The following is a 23,833-nucleotide window of genomic DNA, read 5'->3' as shown; positions in this document are numbered from 1 at the left end:
CACTGAGAATCTACATTGCCTGATAGCTTCATAGATTTCACTAGATATTGCCAATGAATTCAAATCTTTCTCTGCAACCCCAAGGGCTACAAATTTTGTGTGACAATTATATTTTCAAGGATTTGCCTACATAACCTGGGCTAAATCCAGCAGTTTGCTGGTTGAAAAAAAATGTTCTTTGCTCCCTTCTGAAGTTCTCTCTACTGCCCCAAAAGCTAGCTCTGGGCCTCTAGAGCCAATTTGGGAGGTACCTCCCTTTTAATTCTTGCCTCTCCAATTTCTGCTGGATTTTTCCATTCCCTCAAGAGCAGCTGACAGTTAAATCTCATCCCTTGTTTTTGAACTTCATTTCTCCAAATAGTGTAGGACCTGACATAATGTTTTTCACCTAATGATGGTAAACCCTGATTTCAGTATTCGAATGCATCTGATTTTATGACCTTTCTAAAAGATAAGATACTTCTTAGAGATTGGATCCATTCTAATGGATCTAGTGGTCATATTAGAATAGAACCACTTCACTCAATGGGATATTATTATTATTATTATTATTATTATTATTATTACTATTACTATTACTATTGATTTCCTTTCATTGTGAAAAATTCTGTATTCAACCCATGGTTTTGTTAGAAATGGATTTCTAACTAATGGATTCCCACCCCTTTTTTACTTTCAGTATTTAAGTAAGTTTCTCTGTGGTTTTAGAGACTTTTAGAATGTATTTGCACTGCTTTTCCTGTTCCTCTTTGACAGTCAGCTATTAATTGCTTAATATAATAATCCATCAAAGAAGAAAAATGCCTTCTTTCCTTAACACTGTCTAGTGTACTCCAAAGACTAGTCTACCTTGTGCATTTCCAGTAATTTCCATGGTTCAGTAATGCCATTCTAGAAATACTACATCAGTTGTGCACTTCTTGTTGGTTAAATATGTCATATACATAATATCCATCTGAAGAGGTAAAATAACAGAAATAATATGAACTTGTATTGAGGAGAAGAAGTAAAATTTGGGAAAGATGGTTTTAAGATGGAAAATAGGTCTTGCCACTTTGGAAAGCCACTTGCTTTGAAGAAGTAGAAGTAGTAGTTGTTGTTTTCATTAAGACAATACCTTTTGAAGTTTTCAGAGATATAGCTGTGTGAGTCCTTGGAAATTTTGAAATGTATTGCTTTAAGGAGTTAAAAAAAACAATTTAAAATCAAGTGACAATTGGGAGACCAGAAAGCCCAGTAAGTGGTGTGGAGAATTCACATTCTCTTAGCTTTTGACTAAGTCAAAGGCAATGGCAAACCACCTCTCTATTGTATTGTTTTTTAAGTATGATGTATGTTTTTAATTCCACACTGTTTAATTGTATTTTAAGGGGTGGGTGGGTTGAGGGTTTGGACTGTATATTTTAACTTTGCAAGCTGCCCCGATTGCTTTTTGTAGAGAGGCGGGATATAAATAAATTATTATTATTATTATTATTATTATTATTATTCTGAATAAATCTCACAAAGAAAATCCTAGGACAAGGTTGCCATAATAATAGGTTTATTTATATACCGCCCAATCACTGGGAATCCGAGCGGTTTACAATAGAGGGGATAACAGACAGTTCCCTGCCCACAGGCTTACAATCTAAAAGACACGACACAAAAGGAGAAGGGAATGGTGAGGGAGGGAGGGAATCAGGTCCAGCATTCTTCTCTCCCTCTGAGGCCTGGACCAAGGCAGATGGACCGGAGGGAGGGCTCTGCTTCTTCATACCTTCCATAACTTGGAGGTAAATTGAAGGCACATAACAACAAAGCATTATAACCTAAAAAATAATGAAGATATAAATATTTTGCTCTCTCTCCTGTTCACTGATAATTACTTGTTATTATGGCATTATTTTAGTGATTTCCAATGACAGCTCAGATAATATGACAACCCAGTGCTAAAGAGAGGCATACTAGCTAGGTGGGTGAAGCTGATGTCCACTACATTATCAAATTACAAGTATATTAAGCTTTAGATATTTGTGGAAACAGATGATTTCATAATGAATATTTTAAAGCCTACACATTTCAGTCACACCCAGTGCCATTTATGTTGCCACCGCATTTCATCTCTATTTTTGTACTGCATAACATAATCTTTTTTCTGGGATGTCAGTAGTAGCTGGGATGCAGTAGTTAGAACAGGTTCTGTGGATTTGGAGTTACTATATTATGTTCCGGTATGTGCGTGTTTGATTTTATTCACCATAACATTGCATAGAAAGGGGGAAACGGTACAGTCTTTCATATCAAACTGCACAAAACTCACTGCAAATATAACATTGCAATATTACATCAAAGTTAAATTATTCTTATACTTTTTTTTTTTTTGCCCACCAGCCTACATTTGAAGCCATACCAGTGTCACCTGTAACAACCAATGGTTTCCAGCTTCCTGTGCAAAAACCAGGTTGGGAAATGCTTAGTTTTGAGTACATACATAGCTTCGTTCTATACACGAATGTGGGAGAGACTTTGGCCATAACATCAATATTATTATTGGTTTTATCTGTACTCTGTTTAAAGCAATGTTTTAAACTGATTTAAATACAAAAGAAATAACTGTTTCTTTTATATTCTTATATGTTTAATCCTATACATAATTATCTCACATTGAATTTAGTGGGACATATGTTTGGGTAATTGTACTTAGGATTGCATTGCAAATCTAGTAAGTGGGTAAAATAATTATGCTATTATTTGGCAAATATCTTAAGATGAATGCACATTGAGGTACAATGTCTAGGCTTTCTTTTCCCCAGTCATTCTCTTCATTGCATGTCAGTGTGCCATCCCATGCTGATCTCATAAGTGGATCTGAATTGATCAAGGGCTGAGTAATAAATACTTATCCTATATGAATTCCAAAATGGCTGCAATCTACATGTGTCTCTCTCACTGCAGGCTCACAGTAATGATTACAGAATTTGTTGATTAGAACAGTGGCAGCAGCTTGCTGCTTTCATAGCTTGCCATTATGTTTATATTATTAGAGGAAAACATTAATATAAAACCTTTCTTTATTTTCAGCAGGTAACTGTCTAGAATATGAATCTGACAAGAATAGCCAGTTGGTGAAAGAAGAGCTGTCCTTTGATGTCTCATTCTCAGAATCAATCACAGTGATTCCAAAGCACAGAGAAAGGCATAAAAACCAAAGGTTAAAAAAGGATGAATCTTCTTTGACTGTAAGTTTCATCTCCTCAGAATTATACACTTGGTTGTTTAATCCCTCAATGAGCTGGTTTCCATCTGAATTATGGTCTTTAAATGGATTTCAATGTTTTTTTGGAGGGCAAAGCAGAGCTTCAAAATATATTGTGGTGTTTTATACAACAGCTTCCACAGTGCCCAGTGAAAGCTACATCAAATGTCCTAAGTACTCACTTTCTGAGAATTAAAGTCCTTCACAAAAGTAAAGGTACTCTGGAAGTATTACTATTTGTTTGGTGGGCATTTGGGATGCCCATGCAAGTAAGTAAGCAGCCAGTTGTATGACAGAGCAACCAGCATTATCCAGCCTGTGTAAACTGTCTTGTGTTGTACCACACACAGTATGGTCTCTAACAAAAGAGGATGCTGTGTCAAATTTTAAACAAGCAAAATAAAATCAGTACAGTTTCTTCCTCGAGTACATTACCTCTCCCCCTATGCTAGAGTTTATTTGGAAATGCATAATAAAGCCAAAGCATTGTTCACAAGTCCATTTTTACATCAACAAAGCTTGGATCAAAATCAAAGCATGCACCAAATATTTTAGTTCTCTCACAGTCTCCCTAAAGAGTGGATATTCCCTCAAGAATTCATGTCAAGGGGGAGGAAAAGGAATTCCATAATGTTATAAAAATCCTGTATTACAAAAAACATCATATCAGTTATGCTTAAAGAAAACTTATAAAAGGTTTAACACCATGGTGTGTCATGCTGCCTGGTTACATTGTTGCACTATTTTATCTGTCTCCAGATAGTTTCAAAACAGAGTTTAATTTATATAAATAATGGATGCGTTCAATTTTCAGGTTTCTTCACTCTTTAACATTAAAGTAATTTATTGTAATTAAATAATATAGGAAGAACTGTGTCAAGATGGCATGTCCTCGTAAATGTTTGTGCAAATGGTTAGCCATTTATTATCTAGGAAGATATTTCATATAGCAGTAATTCAGGAACGACTTAGGGAGCTGGGAATGTTTAGCCTGGAGAAAAGAAGGTTAAGAGGTGATATGATAGGCCTGTTTAAATATTATGGGATGTCATATTGAGGAGGGAGCAGGCTTGTTTTCTGCTGCTCCAGAGAACAGGATCCTGAGCAATGGATGCAAGCTGCAGGAAAAGAGATTCCAGCTCAACATTAGGAGGAACTTCCTGACAGTAAGGGCTGTTGGACAGTGGAACACACTCCCTCAGAGTGTGGTGGAGTCTCCTTCTTTGGAGGTCTTTAAGCAGAGGCTGGATGGCCATCTTGTCGGGGATGCTTTGATTGAGATTTCCTGCATAGCAGGGGGTTGAACTGGATGGCCCTTGTGGTCTCTTCCAATGCTACGATTCTATGATAAATGGGGAGAAGCACATTCACTGATATCCTGTACTGTATCACCTTTCAAGAGCTAGCATGGTATAGTGGTTTGAGTGTTGGACTGTGAGTGGAGACCAAGGTTCAATTCCTTGCTTGGCCATGTAACTTGTTGGATGACCTTGCACAATGCAGAGTAGGCATTTTGCCAGCTGTGCTATTCAGTAACATACTGGATACAGATATTATGAAACTGGCCTCTTCTAATTCCAGCATATGTAAGTCCACTTATGAAGACATAACTCCCTTACAGGATTTTGGCCGTTCTCCATAGACATTTTGCACATTTATGGGTATGCTCTTATGAATCTGTGTTGCTAGAACACTGTCCATTTTAAGTTCAAAGGAAGGCAACAAATTACAGTCTGCCCTTGCCTTACGCAGGGGATCTGTTCGAGGGGACCCCCCCCCCGCGTAAGGCAAAAAGTGTGTATGCTTGAACCTCATTAGATATAATGGGGCTCGTGCTTGCCACGCGGCCATGCATGTGCCATTCTCTCAATCTCCCTGTACTAAATGTGATCTGATGTAGAGAAACAAGGTCTTCTATGCTGCACCTACAACATTCTATTTCAAGATCATAATACAAACACTACCAGCAGGTGACCTCTCAGTGGGCATAAAGGAGACCTCCAGAGCATAAAGCCTCACTGCTGACAGAACTACTTTATGCTAGTGGCGAGTAACTCCTGCAACATTCTACCTGTGACAGATCCCTGTACCGAGGGATCTGCAATTCCAACCTCTAGGAAATCCTGCTACTCACACTGTCCTTATTCCTCCAGTTCTCCTCTTTCCTGTATTAGGTTCCTGGGTGTCCAGGCAACCTCAGTGTAGACAAGTTCATGTATTAGCATTGTGTTCTTTATGGTAAACTTGACCACCCTTTGATTCAGGGTAAAGGAAGACAGTCCGACTCAGTTTTGTTAGAGACCAGACTCTTGTTCTTTCATTAACTCTTAACTCAAACAAAATAACAAGAGAACAATAATAAAATTATTGTTTTATTATATCCTGAAGAATAGTAAATGTTTTAAGTTCTTAGCTAAATATTAAGTTCCAGTATTGAATTCCAACCATATAATGATATTCATCCTGTGTTATATCAGACCTTGCCCTTCTGCCATTTCAGGCAACTAGTACACATTTATTCCCCACGTTAACGCCTTCAACTATGAATTCTCAAATGTCACCCCTGTCTGAAACCCCTGACACACATTCCCTCTTTTTATACTTTCTGGTCCCCTTCACATTCTTTCTGAACTGTCTCCCTTAAAGCCAAGTCCGCCTAGCACCTCCTCCTACTGCTCCTCTCAGATTCCAATCAAAGAAGTTAGGATTGATCACTGGGCTCAGTAGTCTTAGGATAGCAACCTTAAATTCTGAAAACCATTCCTTTTACTCAAAACCTTTTTTAGACAGGATTTTAGAACTGAAGGCTTTTAATGAAGGGGCTTTTAAGAGGGCCCTGTATTATACTATTTATTAACTGCTTTTTATTTATTTTTATGTGCCTGTTTTAAATACATGCAACCACATAGTGATTTTTAGAATCTTAACCAATTTTAAAAAATATATTATAGAACTTTACAATTAGGAAAAGCCGACTGGGACTGACTGCAGTTGGAGATTTGTCTCTTAATGACATGAAGAAAATTCGCTACCTCTCTCTGATTGAACTTACCGCCTTCTACGATGCTTTGGGGATAGAGCTAAAGAGGAACCGAACAGAAAGGATTAAAGGACGAGGTAACAGCATACAAAATGGATAGTCATGATTTTTATTACTCAGCCAGTATTGCTCATCAAAGATCTGTTATGTTTTGACATTTTTTTTTTCTGAAGAAAGTGGCCTTTTTGGAGTTCCGTTGGCAGTGCTGCTGGAAAATGACCAGAAAAAGGTTCCTGGGATAAAAGTTCCACTCATCCTTCAAAAAGTGAGTAGAGCAAAAAGTCAACATCAATTGTGATACTAAAATCTCATTCCTGATTGTGTTAATCTTTAGAAAAGACATTCCATAAAAATGTTCAAGCATCTTTCAGTCTGAATGCTGGAGTTTATTTCTAGCTATCTTTCATTACAGAAAGATACAGGTTTTAGTAGGGCACAATTTCATGCAGGTCATTTAGTGTTTAACTAAGGCCCAAAACAGGCATGCCAAAAGCGCAGGCCTTCGGCTGTGTTGGGGGCATGGTGTTTATACAACGCATGCCCTGAACACATCCAGAAGCCACACGGAGAGTGTATAAACCTGGATGAGCCAGCACAGAAAGGAATGGCAAAAAAACCACTCTTGAAGCAGGTCTGTGCAATCACAGCAGTCCTGGCGCAATCAGGGCAGGAGCAGCCAAAGGCCACAACTTTTGCCCCATCTGCATGACCCCTAACAGTAATCTTAGAAATTCAGTACTAAAATTTTGAAGTGATACAATCTGATTCTTATTCTAAAGAATTATAAGAGCTGGCCTGGTGGAACCATAGTGATATTTAGTGGACAGTGTTGTTAGTAGTGTATTGTGTAAAAATGTTTTGTTGCTATTCCTTGGATGTTTCCGTGAGCAGAAACTTCTGAATTCACCTTCAAACCTATAGGATGGGGGACACCCGGCTGAACGAGACTAAATGTGAAAGGGATCTAGGAGTCCAAGTAGACCACAAGTTGAACATGAGTCAACAGTGTGATGCGGCAGCTAAAAAGGCCAATGCAATTTTAGGCTACTTCAATAAAAGTATAGTGTCTAGATCAAGAGAAGTAATAGTGCCACTATATTCTGCTTTGGTCAGTCCCCACCTGGAATATTGTGTCCAGTTCTGGACACCACAATTCAAAAAGGACATTGAGAAACTGGAGCATTTCCAAAGGAGGGCGACTAAAATGGTGAAGGCTCTGGAAACCATGTCCTATGAGGAATTACTTAGGGAGCTAGGGATGTTTAGCCTGGAGAAATGAAGATTAAGAGGTGATATGATACGCCTGTTTAAATATTTGAAGGGATGTCATATTGAGGAGAGAACAAGCTTGTTTTCTGCTGCTCCAGAGAACAGGACCCTGAGCAATGGATGCAAGCTGCAGGAAAAGAGATTCCACCTCAACATTAGGATGAACTTCCTGACAGTAAGGGTTGTTCAACAGTGAAACACACTCCCTCGGAGTGTAGTGGAGTCTCCTTCTTTGGAGGCCTTTAAGCAGAGGCTGGATGGCCATCTGTCGGGGATGCTTTGATTGAGAATTCCTGCATGGCAGGGGGTTGGACTGGATGGCCCTTGTGGTCTCTTCCAACTCTACGATTCTATGATTCTATGAAATATCATTTTATGCAAAGCCCAGAGACCAAATCCAGCGGTTCTGATTGTATGAGACAGGGATTGGCAACACATGGCTTGCAATCCTCTTGGACCCCCACCCACCCAATGCTGAAGAGCATATTTTGCAGGAGGGAGGGAGGAAAGAGAGGTTTGCTGAACTAAAAGTATTCCTAGTGAAACACACAGACTTTTCAGCCTCCAAATTGAATTTTAGGATACCACATAATAGACCTCTGGTCATTTCTATATTTGCTTTTTGGGGTTGTGTAACTTTGAGATAGGTCCCAAGGGGAAATAAATTGTATAACATAGTCTTTCATAGATACCTGGTATAAGATATCCTTTCATAGATCAGACTGGAGAACAAAATGTACTCTTACATCCCCTCTAGTCCTCAGATTCAGTAAAGTTATTTCAAATCTAACTTTTTTGTGTGCAAGAAAATATGTGATACATAGCTACCAACATTAAGACACAATCTAGCTAATGGAATTAACAAAGACTACACATTATACTTGAATGGTATATAATGGGCACACACACTGGGGAGGGGCACACCAACTGCCATGCCCCCTCAGTTCTCATCCTTCCAGTTTTGAAGTCTGAAGGAGGTTTCCACTTGTATTTGCTTGAATATGAAGAGAAACATCCACACAATCAACATTCCTGGTGTAAGAGTTTCCAGTTGCATAGAGGCTTCTACTCATATTGAAGTCACTTTCAAGCCTGCCTCCCCAAGTAGGGAGGTCAGGTGTTGAACAAATGCAGACAATGAGGTTGGAGTTAGAGCCAGCTTCTACAGCACAATGCCACATACACATAGTAGCCTATTCTGTTGGTACATCATTCTTGAATAATGGCTTTACCGTTTTAAGTTTGTAGAGCCCAAATTGTACATGTTTTATGTCTGCACCAAAAGATATCAAAAAAGTAATCTTTTTATCTATTGTGGCATAGCTGTTGCTCAAACTTGAGGAAACAGGCCTGGAAACAGAAGGAATTCTTCGAGTGCCTGGATCTGCTTCACGTGTTAAGGTATGTACCTCTTCCACCCAAACTGTACAGATTGGTGACAACACTTGTTGTCAGAAACATGTTTATGAGCAAGCAACATTGGGCCATTCACTCATATGTTAAACCACACTTCCTACATATATATTTATAGCTATTTCATTTTCCTGAGTACTGATTGCTATGTAGTCTAAATGGCACCATCAGTACTAAGTGGAAGAGAAGCCCATTGTAGAGAGTACACAGTAACTTGAGGAGAAAAAGAAGAGGGACAGTTGCAGGAAAAAAAAATTTTAACACAGGGCACTTATAGCAGATCATGCTCACTGAACATGGACTTACTACGGGCTTACTATGGAGGGAATAAGCCCGAGAAGCACTCCAATATTTTGTTGCAGATTTCACATGGAGTTTTGTATTACTTGTGCTCAATGGCATTACAATGAAACCATGTGAGGAAAAAAATGCAGAGCCCTGCAACCAGACAATTGCCCCAAAAGGATTTCAGAGAATTGTCATTAGCCATGCTACTAAACATTGGCACGTTACAGACACGCCGAACAGGCGTGCTAGGGTTACGAAGGGGCATGTTAGGGTTGAGAAGGGGTGTCCCTTCCGGATGCCCCTCAACCCTAATATGGACTGAGTCTATACAAAATGGCAGTGCCTGTCCACACTGGGGCCGACATTTTGACGTCGCGGACGCATAGCGTCTGGACGTCGCACGGCAGAAGTGACTCTGTGAGTGTGCGACTAGCGCCTTGCGGCACCACTTCCGGATCGCAGAAAGAAGCCCCATTTCGGCGCTTCTTTCTTCCTGCGCCCGGGAACCGCGCGGTTTGGCCGCTGCGGTTCCCAGATGTAGCAAATGGCAGCGGCAGAGCGCCCTTCTTGGGCGCTCTGTAACACGCCATTGCTAGCTTAGTTGAGGCTCCAACCCCAGGTCAGTGCTAGAATCCAATGCTATAGAAGGCCTGGTACTTTACCATTAATGAAGGAGAATCTGCCTTCTTTCTGAGGAGTCTGTTCAAATAGCCTCAGAAAGTTACCCTCAGAAAGTTCTTCCTAATATTCCTAATATTCTCTCTCATAATTTGTTTATATGATACTCTGTTCGTTTTTGAATTATTTATGTTTTTGTATCCAGGCAATTCTTTGCAATATGTATTATAAGCCAAACATTCACATGACAGATGTAATGTTTTTAATATTCAGTTATTGTATTATTTACAATAACTGATCAAATTTTACCCTGTAAAGGACAACAGGGAAGTCTTAAAAAAAACCAATTCATATTTTACCACTCAGCACTACTTCATATTATGTTGATGTTAGAATTTGAAAGCATTCCAGAAAATATGTTTAAGGCAAATGCATATGGCTCTAATTAAATATTTGAATGTAACCAAAGGTTTGGAAAAAATGTGTGATTTCTTATTTCCATTAATTTCTGATTATATCTACTAGAAGATGAGGTCACAGTCATACTCCATCATGACCAGGGCTTAAATCCTATTGTTAGACTTGATTAAAGGAAAGCCGCAGGAGTTTACCACATACCATGCAGCTGCGGACAAGTCTACATAGGGACCACCAAACAGTGTTCAAACACGAATCAAGGAACATGAAACACTGCAGACTGAGGCCTGATCCAGGCCGGCACTTTGCTCCGGCCTGGACACATAGTAGGGTTGCCAGGGGGTGGAGTGACCACACACCCCGCAACCCTACTACTTAAGCGCCAAGCATCTTGTGACGTAAGTGCACTCGCGACGTCACTGCAGCGTCGCACAAAGAACCTGGAAATTCTGGGTTCTTTTTGCTCCACAGTGGCGCCACACCGTTTGGGGGTTGCGCCGTCTCTAAGGAGCAGAAATGGGTGCCAGCAGACCACCGTTTCTTGGCGGTCTGTCCTGTGCCTGAGTTAGCCAGAAAAATCAGCAGTAGCAGAACATGTTATAAACCATCCTGGACATAAAATGCTGTTTCAAAACACTGAAATTCTAGACCATGCCAACAACTATCAGGTCAGAATGCACAGTGAAGCCATTGAAATCCACAAACACCTGGACAACTTCAACAGGAAGGAAGAAACCCTTAAAGTGGACAAAGTTTGGCTGTCAGTCCTGAATAACAGCAAGCTAAGGACTCAGCAAATGCAAATGAAAAACCACTCAGGGTCAGGGGTTTTCCCGGCAGACAATGATCACTAATTAAACAGACACTAATCCTCTTTGCATATCCTCCCACCCTGAGTCCTTGCCATCAACAACAGAACAATACACAGATTAAAATGGAAATCACTCCTCCCTACACAGGGTCACACAGTGTGTGTGTGTGTGTGTGTACGTACACACACACACGCACACACACAATTCTCTTCCATGCCAGCATTCTCTGAAGATGCCAGCCACAGATGCTGGCGAAACATCAGGAATAAACTCTTCTAGAACATAGTCACATAGCCTGAAAAACCCACAAAAAGTTATGGATGCCGGCCATGAAAGCCTTCAACTTCACAAAACTCTGACTGTATCTTATAGCACTTCACTCACCCACACTAATCCTCTCCTCTGTGTTTTTAAACCAGAAAGGCCTCTAGAAAACATAGGAGTAGTTTTTCTTTGTTCCCCCTCACAATAAAACAAGCAAACAAAAAACTATTTATGTCCAGCAGTGACTTTTTTCAAAACTGAAAGTGACTATGGTGCGTTACAGATGCGCCGAAGGGGCGTGCTAGGGTTAGGAAGGGGCGTGTTAGGGTTGAGAAGGGGCATCCCTTCCGGATGCCCCTAACCCTAATACGGACCGAGTCCGTACAAAATGGCGGCGCCTGTTCCACACGGGTGCCGCCATTTTGATGTAGCGGACACGTTGCATTGCGTCCGCATGGCGCACGGCGCATATGACTCTGCAAGTGTGCCATTGGCGCCTCGCAGCATCATAACTGCACCGCAAAGAGAGGCGCCATTTTGGCACTTCTTATTTGCAGCGGGAGGAGCCGCGCAGTTTGGCTGCTGCAGCTCCTTCGCGCTGCAGGCGGTGGTGGCAGAGCGCCACATCTCGGCGCTCTGTAATGTGCCTACAATTTGCTTCCAGGTTTTTTTAAAGCCCCACTTCAATGCTTAAAACAATTCTGTGGAGGAGGCAAACCAGTGAAAATTCTCTCAATTTCTCTTGGGGAAAATATTGGCCCAGGTGAGGGCCTGTTTCAGGAAGGCAAACAAATGGTGTGCATGAGTGTATGGTGGGCTTTAAGGGATGGCAGAAATGACCTCCAAGTGTGACTTGCGCTTTGCCCATCTTTGATTTAAAGGAAGTTATCATATTGTACCAACCCAGCAAATAATATGAAATAACATATCCTGCAGCTGTCCAAATTTGGCTGGGATAGTCCTCTGTTGTAACCCCCCCCCCCCTTCAGCTGCTTTTAAAATGTTCTCGTTTCTCCTGCTTTTCCTTTGTTCTCAGTTTAGTTCAGTTGCTGCAAACTGAATTCAAAGTGCAAATGTAATTTGCATTCAATCAACTCAACAGGGGGGAGGAGAATAGGAGTGGACAGAGTGTTGCCCTACCCAGTACACTCAGCCAAAGCAAAATGTTGCAGCCTCTACTAGCTTATCTAATCATTTTAATTAATCAGCAATCATACTCTAATGTTTTTGGGCACATGTGTCCCAGTTTTCATGTGGAATGTTGGAGGGTGTGGGTTAGTGCAGAACCAAGTTCAAAATCATCTCCTCTTGCCACATGGTTACCAAAATGCCCATAATAATGGTGAGTGGAATGGGGTAAAACAGAGTAGTAGTAGTAATAATAATAATAATAATAATAATAATAATAATAATAATAATAATTTGTATCCCACCTCTCTCTGTATTGGATCGAGAGTATACTGCAGGGCTTAACAAAATATCACTATACTTTGAAGACATAGAAATAGTAGTCCCCAGAGTGATCTCAGTCAACAGAGTTTTAACTGCTCAGTGTTAGGGTGATATGGAAAGATTTTGCCAGCATTGAAACAAGGTGATTCAAATCCCCAAATCAGCCACAGAAACTTACTGGGAGATAGTGAACAAGTTGCACCCTCTCAGCCTAAGAGGATGGCAGTGGCAAACATGCTCTGAATAAATCTTGCTGAGAAAACACAATGAAAGTTTGCCATAAATTGGAGCTGATTGGCAGAGATACTTACAGGGAAAGTCACTTTTCTCTGTGCATTTAGCTCATAACCAGTCAAAGGCACAATCCTGAATTATTTAGAACTGTGTTTTATTTTCATTTTCCCTGTGTTATTAGATGTGTACTATTTTAATGTACCTCCCTTTTGGTTCAACATTCACTTGTCAGTAGTAAGACATATTTGACAAGTCCATATTTAAGATGAGTGTGTAAAACATGGAATACAGTTTTACATATAGAATCTTATAGAAACTTTTTATAATGAAAAAAAAAACTTTCACCAACCCACACAAAAAAGGTAGGTGCCTTTTTAGAGGCTATGTGAGTAATACTTTTAATTTCTCTGATATTTTAAAACCTTATAATTACTATAGGGGCAATTTGGCTTATATTTGAGTACATACAGGATTTTGCAGTGATTTTATGATAGTATTCATAATTCAACTATAGGCCACATTACTTTCCAGATATATTACAGCTCATGGCATTGACTAGTTTGGTTTGTTGTTAATTCGTTTCTTGCCATCATCTTTCCCCTTCCCTCCATTAAAAGGTACAGTTAAATCCCTTATGTTGCTTTTTTGAATGAAGTCAGCTGATTTGATTTAAGAGATTTAGAGTATTTAACTGTTATTTTTTTCTAAATAGCCTTTCTTATAACTTAGCATCTTAATTAAAAATTGCATCTTTATCTTCTAGAAATATGAACCAGCCTTCTTGATATCCAGTGTATTGTTTTTGTAATTGCCCAGGTTAGAGTGCTTAAAATCATGGATGGGAAAAATGAATTTAATTGGCACCTAGGGATTATGCTAGAGGGGTAAGACAAATCACTTCTAACTACAAATCTGTAGTCTTCCAATCTCTGATCCATTGTAGGTTTCTGCATATTCTTCATGTCTGCCTCATACAATGATTACTGATGGCTAAACTAGACAAAATGCCATTCATACAGTTCACAAGAAACAGCTTGTCAAAAGATGGCTGGCAAAGTGATCTTTGTGGGGTTTTTTCAGATGGAAAACACAGCTTGGGGCAGGACTTACATATATCCAGCAGAGCCCTTATTGATTTTTTCAAGTCATACGGTCCTGGCTTGGTTGAAGAGCTTCAGTTCTAGCTCCTCCCACTATATAAGTATTCTGTGGCCTGGTAATGACTGGGCTGCTAATTTTCTCAGAGAGTTGCTCTGCTGGTTTGAGGTTTGTCTTGCCTGCAGTTTGATACCACTTTAGCTGTCATGACTCGATCTGATGCAATCCTGGGATTTGTAGTTTTGTGAGGCAGCAGACTTCTCTGACATACTAGGCGAATACAAAACTACAAATCCCAGGATTCTACAGGATGGAGCCATGACAGTTAAACCACTTTATTTCTGCAGTGTGGAATTGCCGTGAGTCTCTTAGTGCTTTACATTTTGAACATAAGAGCATGGTTTGGAATATAAGAGCACTTGCTGAGAGTTCAGGCAGCATATTCCCCCTATTGCTCATTCCTAAATTGCAAGTTCTTCTGTCTGTTAACAACAGCAAATTGGCTTGCATTTTGACACATCTGAGAATTGTTTTGGAAAAGCTAGCTGAAAGGTGTTCGACACAGGCTGACTTACAAATATTTATATTTAACTGCTAAGTGCCAAATTCAGATACTTTTATTCTAGGAACAGCTTCATCTAAAAATATTGCAATCCCACCTAGGCAGTTTGTGGGGGCAATAGAATTCTCTTTTATTGGCAGCTTTTTCTAATCAGTCATTTTTGTTTTATCTTGCAGAGTCTTCGCCAAGAAATTGAAGCAAAATTTGATGAAGATACTTTTGACTGGGATCAAGTACGTAACAATGACGCAGCAGGACTATTGAAGATGTTTATACGGGAACTTCCAAGTCCCCTCTTCACTATGGAATATTTGCCTGCCTTCATTTCATTAGTGGAAAGTAAGTAGAGCAGTCAGCATTCTGTTTAGTATCCTCTTCTTAATCCAACAATTTGACTCACTATTCACAATCCAGAAATTTAAAAGAATCATAAGCTTTGCTCAAAATATTTACTTCAGCAGCCTCACCAGAATCTTTTCCGCTCTCACTTACAAGTATGCCTCAGTGCAGAACCTCAGTCCTTGTTTAGGCTCATGTGAGAATGAATGTGCATGGAAGAGCTGCCAATATAATTCTTATAAGCCAGTTATCTTTCACACACCAGTCCAAGTATCTTGAGTGGTCAATAGGATGAACTGGATATGTCACCACATGTAACATGATAGATGAAATGAGGAATACATTCATACATTACTGTGACTTACATCGCTCAGTTTTATCTTATTTTATTGTATTTTATTTTAATATTATTATTATTATTATTATTATTAACCTTTATTTATAAAGCGCTGTAAATTTACACAGCGCTGTACATACAGTCTTTTTAATTGGACGGTTCCCTGCCCTCAGGCTTACAATCTAAAAAGACACGACACAAAGGGAGTGGTGGTGGGGAAGGGGCCTCTCTAGTAGGATACAACATATAAAATACATAGCAATATAGGAAATGATTCAATAAAACAGGCAACAAAAGAACATCAAATAGCAAGTGACAATTATGCAATGCCTGGGAACGCTGCCCTGAACAGGATGGTCTTCAACTCCGTTTTGAAGCTGGTTAAAGAAGTGATGGCTCTTGTTCGCGGGGGAAGAAGGTTCCAGGAGTGAGGGGCAGCGAGTGAAAAGGGGCGAATCCGAGATGGGGCAGAGGAAATCCTGGGCTGGGACAGCAGACCTTGACTACCAGAATGGAGGGCCCTAGTGGGAAGGTGAGGGAAAATAAGGTCTGATAAGTAAGGAGGGGCCAGCCCATGGAGGGCTTTAAATGTCGACAGCAGGAGCTTATACTGAATGCGGAAAGGGAGGGGGAGCCAGTGAAGGGATGCCAACACAAGAGAGATATGGTCACAGCGGTGGGTGGATGTGATAATGCGTGCAGCTGAATGTTGGACAGAAATTAAAGGACGGAGGTGAGAGAGAGGAAGCCCAGCCAGAAGGATGTTACAGTAATCAAGTCGTGAGATCACTAGGGCATGGACCAGGATCTTGGCAGTAGAGGCGGAGAGATATGGTCGGATTTTAGCAATATTGTACAAAAAGAATCTACAAGCCTTGGCTGTGGTCTGGATCTGAGGGATACACGACAGAGAAGAGTCAAAGATAAAACCAAGACTGCGGGCTTGCTGGACTGGTTGAATAGAAATGTTGTCCACAGAGACAGAAAAGGAGTGTTGAAGGGTGGGCTTAGGAGGAAAGACAAGAAGCTCCATCTTGGACATGTTGAGTTTCAAACGCCGATGGCGCATCCACTGCGAGACAGCTGTGAGACATGATGAAACTTGCTGTTCAAGCCTTGGAGAAAGGTCGGGGGTAGAAAGATACAACTGGGTGTCATCGACATACAGATGGTAGGAAAACCCAAAAGAGCTGATGAGTTTACCTAAGGACAGTGTGTAGAGAGAAAACAGAAGGGGACCCAGAACAGAGCCCTGGGGAACTCCAACAGATAAGGGCACAGAAGATGAAGTTTGACCACCTGCAACCACGGCAAAAGATCTGTCTGACAAATAAGATCTAAACCAGTCAAGAACAGAGTCTGAGAACCCAAGGTCAGAGAGTATGTCAATTAGGAGACAGTAATCAACGGTGTCAAAGGCTGCAGACAAATCAAGAAGGATGAGAACAGAGTAAAGGCCATTAGCCTTGGCCCATAAAAGGTCATTCGAGATCTTAGTGAGAGCTGTCTCTGTAGAATGCCTTGGGCGGAAACCAGACTGAAAGAGATCGAGGATGGAGTTGGCTTCAAGAAACTCAAGACAGCGAGAATAAACAACCCGTTACAAAACTTTAGAAAGAAAGGTAAGAAGAGAAATCGGGTGATAGCTAGACAAAGAGGAGGGGTCAAGGGAAGGTTTTTTTCAGAATTAGGGAAATGAGAGCATGTTTGAAGTCTGAAGGGAAGGAGCCTGTGATTGGTGGGCTATAAATTATTATTATTATTATTCATGTCCCTATACTAAATATACATCATTCTTTCATCTCAGCCAGGACAACCACTCACAGCACACAATGGGCTTTTTTTAATGTCGTGGTTTAGCACAATATAAATGAGTTTGGCCTCCTACCAGAGTCGCATATATCACTACCTCTGCTGCTGCCAAGACGATCACTTTGAAAACTTTCGCTACTTTTTTTTTTTTTTTTTTTTGTCATCCAAAGCAGGAAATGTGGCTAACACCAACTATAGTTTGTTTAAACAAGATAAATTTCAGAAACCACTTTGAGATAGTCTTAAATTAACCATTGTTAATGTCATTCGTTATTGCCAAAGGTACAATAATTTGTGGTTATGTAGTCCAGCCATTCAAAGTCCAAGAGTAGAGCTTTCCAAAGGCAAGGTGCTACCAATGGAAATGTCCTTTTTCAGGTTGATGTCCCTTCTAGCTCAGAAAGTGGAGCAATTGTAGAAGAGCTTCACATTATAAATTCACTGAAACTGGGGTGTATGGTAGCCAAGAAGCACTGTAAGATTTTGAAGATTTGAATTACACTCAGAACTGGGAAAGAAGCAAACAACAGGTTAAAAAAAAAATGGTTTCAGGAGCCAGGTTTCAGGAGCAACAAAGCATGGGAATAAGAGTTAAAGCACCTCTTCTTTGGACCACAGTCTTAATCTGAATTATTCTCAACTGCTAATATTTTAAAAATAGAGGAGCGTAATTTGACACATAAGAATCAAATATGTAGCTAGTATAACTCACACATTAAATTAGAAGGACACGTGTATACATGGTGCCCCAACCCTGCACTGACAGGTCCCTAGCTAGCTGAATGTTACATTGCAAATGTTTTTATAAATTCCCCCAAATGTCAGACAGGGCTTGTTCTGTGGCACAGATGGCCGCATTGTAGGGGAGCTAAAAAGTTTGGCTGCTTGTATTCTAGCCTTGTTTTGTTTATTTGACAAGACACTGGAAGAATGGAACTGCTGGGCTGTGAATGCAAACAGAGCCACAGGTTGTACGCACAACCTGTAGAACACCCACTGAAATACTGCCTGTGTGGCATTCTCTGCTTAGGCCTTTTCTAGTTAGGCTTGTAAACAACAATTTATCATTTATGGCAGGGTATTGCTGATAACATTGATAGAGGAGGATAAGGGAACCTTTTCCAAACAGAATTTTTCTGTTGGCTTCTCTCCCTGGTATTATCTCTTTTAGTGAAAACAGTGTGTTTCATAAAAGGGGGGGGGGGGAGATGGTTTAAAATTTTAATATCTTTTATTATTTTAATGTCTGCCCCTGAGGTGTTTTTTATATTTTGATCCATACAGGATGCAGTGTTGCTGCCAAATGAAAACATACCAGTAATTTCAGTGAAACAAGCTGTTGAGTCAGGATAGTTTGGATCACAGGATTAGATATGCTGCCAAGGATTGTGATACCAGCCAATCCTGGTCAGACATTGGAAAATTTCAAATCTTAATTTTTAAGTTAGGACAACAGCTATTGTTTGATCTGTTTGGTTGGCTGATGCTTTTCATTCTACCACTGCTTCCTGTGGCCTTATACGTCAATGGACAAAAGGCACATAATCTCACATACAATTAATTGCAGCTTCTCCAGAGGATTTTTAAGAGGCTGCTGTAGTGATTGTAGTTTTTCAGTGACATTCCTTACAAGGCAGAGCTTGGTGGATTTGTTGCCCTTCCTTTTTAAAAAGTAACTTACTGCTGTCACTAATTACTCATTAACTGTAGTAATCTAGTATAGTAATATGCTACTTTTGTGCTTTCCTTTAAAAATTTCAACCAGATTCTGTAGTCTGTTTCTGGACAAGAACCTCCAGCACCCCTCTCCATTTGTCGTGTTGGCTCTGGCTGATGGAATTTAGAGACCAAGATCTTGAGGTTCACCATTCTATTGTATAGTCATTAAAGTTATCACTAGTCACGATTAGCCTTATTGCTCCACCTGCATTAATGATTCCCACTCAGCCAAAATGTCTGTAGCTCTACCCACACTTTCCAAAATTAATTATCAAATTGTGGCCTTGTTTAGTACAGCTAATTAATAAATTATACCCTTTGTTAGTACTGTATCTGTATAGTCACAAGTGCTTTTTATTATCTTTGTTCTTAGGAAACTGAAAGAAAAAGGTAAGTCTAGTTCTCCTCACTGCAGGATTCTTTAGGGACCCAGGAAAAATGAGAGAAAATATAAAGGAATTCATGGCTTTATTGAAATGATATTGGTAGAAACAAATGTACAGAATAACACCTGCTAGCATGATTAACGGCTGCCTAAGCATGACTAGCTTATAGAAGAAGATATTAGGCTGGAATTGCTCCAGAATCTGGTAAGCATGGGATTGGCTTTTAAATATTGTGTCAACAAGATCCTATAAATGCAACCTCTTTGCTTTTAGTGGTGTTCTCCTGTCTGTCAGGGACTGATAAACAAGGAAGGACCCATTCTTAAGTATAAAAATAGTTCCAAACAGTAGCAGTAATGTTGTTTCTGGCTCTGTTGTGACTTTAGAGACCTTCAGGTCATTTCCTACTTATGACAACCCTGAGGCAAACTTATCATGGGGTTTTCTTGGCAAGATTTGTTCAGAGGGGGCTTGTCATTTCCTTCCTTTGAGGCTGAGAGAGTGCAACTTGCCCATGTTCACCCAGTGGATTTCCATGGCTGAATCCCAGTCTCAAGAGCCATAATCCATTGCTCAAACCATTACACTTTGCTGGCTTTAGAGGTGGATTTATTGGTGAAACAAAACAAACAGAGCAATGCATCTGTGGTTTAATGATAACTGGGGTCTGTGCAACATTAAACAATGTGGCATGAGAAATCCCTAAAATGAATGAGTTGATGTTTTAACAGGAGACAGAGATGGATTATTAAGTGGACTGCTTTGAATTAAAAGGGAAGCCTTCTGAGACATCAAAGAAGAAGTGACTGGCAGGCCATAAGAAAAGATGGCCTGCTTGTGACCCATAGGACAAATTATGCAAGGAATGTGCTCCTAAAAACAAGGTTTCTTTCTAAGGCACTTGCTCCTTTTGAAACCGGAACAGAGTTTCCCTGTATTTTCTTACTTAGGACTGTCTTCCCAGCACCTGGGGTTGAGTTTTTATAAAAAGAAGAGACAATCATGTGTATGCTTACTCAGAAGTAAATCCCAAATATTTCAGTGTTCAAGAAAGTGTGTATAGAATTAATCTGGAAAAGTATATTATATAGGGGACTACATGAGAAAAGAAACATGGAAGTACATGGAATCTACAACTAATTCAGCTTCAGTTCTGATATTCTAGCTAATGATAATACATAGCTGTAAATCATTTTTCTTATTAATCTTTCTATTATAATAATCCAGAGATTAGTAACAACAAAATCCGCATGAAAAATATAAAAAAGTTTCATCTGCCTTTACACAGAAAGACTCAGTAATATCAAGATAAGTATATACATTTAATGATATGAACTATATAATAAAAGTAAATCAATTAAGAATGTAAATGGTGACACCTATCAGTTTAACACTAGATGCAAAGTAAGGGAAAATATAAACCAAATCGATTTCTTACCCATTTAAATGAAAGAAAATAATTTAAAAGATTAAACCTTAGTCATATATATACTGTTGCAAAGATAAAAGACTAAAAACTTATTTGCTACAAACTTGCCCATCAACTCTGTGATTCACAAAATATTTCATCTGCTATAACATTTCATAACCAGATGGTTCCACCACCCCAATATGTTACTCATTAAGAATCCTCAGATTTTAAATTCTAACAGTGTAACCCCATCCATGTATTTTCTGATGTAAACCCAAATATTCCCAGACAAGTTTGAAGAGAATTGCAGCCTGCTATTTTATTTTATTTGGCTTCCAGCTCCAGCTGCACATTTTCACATTCTAATTGTTTTGAAGGGATGCTGAGCTCTTCCTGTTCTGTGTTGATCTCCAGATCTACCTTTACAAAACACATTGTTATTTTGGAAAATCCCAGTGGGAAAAATGGTCCTTTGCTCGTAGTTTATATCCCAAACATGCCGAGTTAACAGACATGACATTTTTGATATCTATAAACTCTGACAACTAAAGATGATTCTGAATACTCCAGTGAAAGAAGAATTTATACATACGTTTGTGATGTGGGTGAAAATGTGATACTGCGTCACTGACCTATAGTAGATTATATGAGTGCTTATCATCCTTACTGATTATGTATCCTATAAGACAATTTGATTAGCAAAGGAAACTGTAAAAGGCCAAGTCTTCCAATTAGCAAAATGAAAGAAAAGGTCAAACTGTTGTGTGACAAAGGTATGGGACAGCATGACCAAAGAGGAACAGAGTTTGCAGGAAAGCTAAATGTAAGTTCTATTGATTCAGTGGGTCTACTCTAGTTGAAAGTACCAATAAGATGCAATCCAGTGTCTGAATTATCATTTTAAGAAGGAGGATTCTCCACTTTAAATTCAGCAGTAAATCCAGCAATAGGTGCCATTCTGGCCTCTGACCACAAGACGTTGTCTGCTGCTGACTTAAGAATTGTGTAGACTAATTTATCTGGAAAGAGTTTTTTAAAAAACAACAATAATACAGCTATTACTGATGACAGTAATTGCTAAATGGAACTTCCATATTAAGTAACCACATATCTCCCCTCTGTGTATGGGGCATAACACAGTTTTTTGTTTTTATGCCTAGCCTGGGAAGCTAGGATGGGAAAGGATTAATGGAGCTGACCCACTTATGTGTGATTCTTACCGTTTTTTGTTTGATCCTGTCAGCGGGCTTCTATCATCAGCCTACTGGATAAATGCCTACACTGTTACAAAATATTCAGTGCTGCAATCAAAACTTGTTTAAAAAGTGGACTTTTCCTCAGGTTAGAGTGTTTTTTTTTTATTTTAAAAATGTCCCTGTCATTTTATTCTTAGAAATCTCTCAAGTCAAACTGCAGCTGCAGGCTTTGCATTTACTGATCCTGTTGCTTCCTGATACCAGCAGGGATGCAGCCAAGGTAGGCAGGCACATTGTTCAGTGTGGTTTGCCATCTGTATTTGTTGACTTTCAAATGAGCCAATTAGATATGCAGAAACCAAGCACTTCCAAAAGGACAACACATGTAGCCATATGTGGTCCTGCTTTTGATTGTTGCAGCCTCACTTATTGGTAAGAAGGGGCTGAAAACATCATTCTCCTTGTGCCCTGATCATTTGAACAGATCCCCTTCACCTAATGTGGCTGTTGGCTGTTAAGGTGGGTTGCTGGGGCATTTACATAGTCTATATAGTCTTACTAAATATGAAGCATTTCTGAATCCACAACTGCAATACATAATACCAGCCAATGTTAATGTATTTTGCTAGGCTTACAATCCAGCACTGAACCAGAATTGTTAAGACCCAAGGAAAATTCACCAGGCTTTTCTGCCAGGATTTACTATGGTTAAACTACCTGACATTCAAAGGATAGGTCAGAAACACACTGAATGATCTTTGTGATCCAGTAAATTGAGACTGAGTAGCCTTTTTTTCTGCTAGGCCCTTCTGCAGTTTTTGAAGAAGGTGGTAGCTAATGAGAAGAAAAACAAAATGACTTTATGGAATGTTTCCATGATTGTTGCCCCAAACCTTTTCATCTGCAAAGGCAAACGTGCAAACCAAGAAGAGATGTTAGCAGCTGCCACCACAGCCCATGTTGTGAGACTTTTGGTTAAATACCAGGATATCCTGTGGACGGTAAGTCAAAATGTTAGTTCCTACTATTACTGTTCAAAACGATTGCCATATTTTTCTGGCAGAATTCTTATGCTTTTAACACCTATGTGCTAGGTGGAAATTCAGCAGGCTTTGCTTTTCCTGGTATGGAAATGGAGTGACTGGAAATGTTTCTACCTGTTGCTCAACTCTTAATAGCCCAGAAACATGGTTAAGTATATTTCTATCTTATAGTTAAGGAGCTGTTACATGACGTGATAAAACTGATGCCAGAGAGTATGTTATATCCATCATCACAAAAGGACGCTTATGTTTTAAACTGAGTCTTGTGTGAAGAAACCAGATCTAATTTGAACTATTTTTTCCTCAAAACAACTATTTCCAGATACTCTAAAGTCAACTAACAATTTATTTATACAAGGATGCCTTTGACAAAGCTTGGGAAAGGTAATCATTTGGACTAAAACTCCCAGCAATCCCTAGCCATCATACCCACTGATCATTTTGGGAATTGTGCACAAAAGTAGCATTTCCAAGTTCTTATTTTTAAGCAGCTTTTTACTTGAAGCTTTTCCAGATTACTTTTCCTGTTTTGTAGCAATAAGCTATCATACAGAGCCAAATCTAACATTGTATGTTGGTCTTTACTTTGCCAGAAGAAACTAACTTTCCTGTGCTTGATTTGTGTGGCCAATTTCTTTTTACATTTAAAAACAGAGAAGAACTATCATCAAAGCTGAATCACTTGTGAAGCTTATTAGTTCAGGCTCCCAAAATGTTTCTGAATTATGAGACTGGCTTGCAAGGGAAATGTCTCTGAATATAGACTGAATACCATTTCTAGTGTGGGTTTGATGCAGAATCAATCCCCAACTTGTAGAGCTTGACACTCAAGTCATAATTTACTCCCTATTTTACAGGAGCAAACTTCAATTTCACAGTAGTATC

At 39.5% G+C, this 23,833-nt stretch overlaps 1 protein-coding gene across 3 annotated transcripts in view; it reads left to right on the top strand.

The window, feature by feature from the left end:
• Window positions 1-23,833, top strand: part of ARHGAP28 (Rho GTPase activating protein 28) — a 93,723-nt gene that overhangs the window by 59,861 nt on the left and 10,029 nt on the right. For all 3 annotated transcript variants that reach the window (XM_089517072.1, XM_089517071.1, XM_089517073.1), the window contains exons 4-11: window positions 2,374-2,443; window positions 3,064-3,221; window positions 6,190-6,355; window positions 6,452-6,543; window positions 8,871-8,948; window positions 14,882-15,044; window positions 22,103-22,185; window positions 22,709-22,906. In XM_089517072.1, the coding sequence (XP_089373198.1) occupies window positions 2,374-2,443; window positions 3,064-3,221; window positions 6,190-6,355; window positions 6,452-6,543; window positions 8,871-8,948; window positions 14,882-15,044; window positions 22,103-22,185; window positions 22,709-22,906 (1,008 nt within the window). The remainder of the gene's footprint in view (window positions 1-2,373; window positions 2,444-3,063; window positions 3,222-6,189; window positions 6,356-6,451; window positions 6,544-8,870; window positions 8,949-14,881; window positions 15,045-22,102; window positions 22,186-22,708; window positions 22,907-23,833) is intronic.

Source organism: Sceloporus occidentalis, unplaced genomic scaffold, assembly GCF_023333645.1.
Source record: "Sceloporus occidentalis isolate IW3139 unplaced genomic scaffold, rSceOcc1.0.p SCAF_3, whole genome shotgun sequence".
Classification (NCBI taxonomy): Eukaryota; Metazoa; Chordata; class Lepidosauria; order Squamata; family Phrynosomatidae; genus Sceloporus; species Sceloporus occidentalis.
This window is presented reverse-complemented; position numbering and strand designations above follow the sequence as displayed.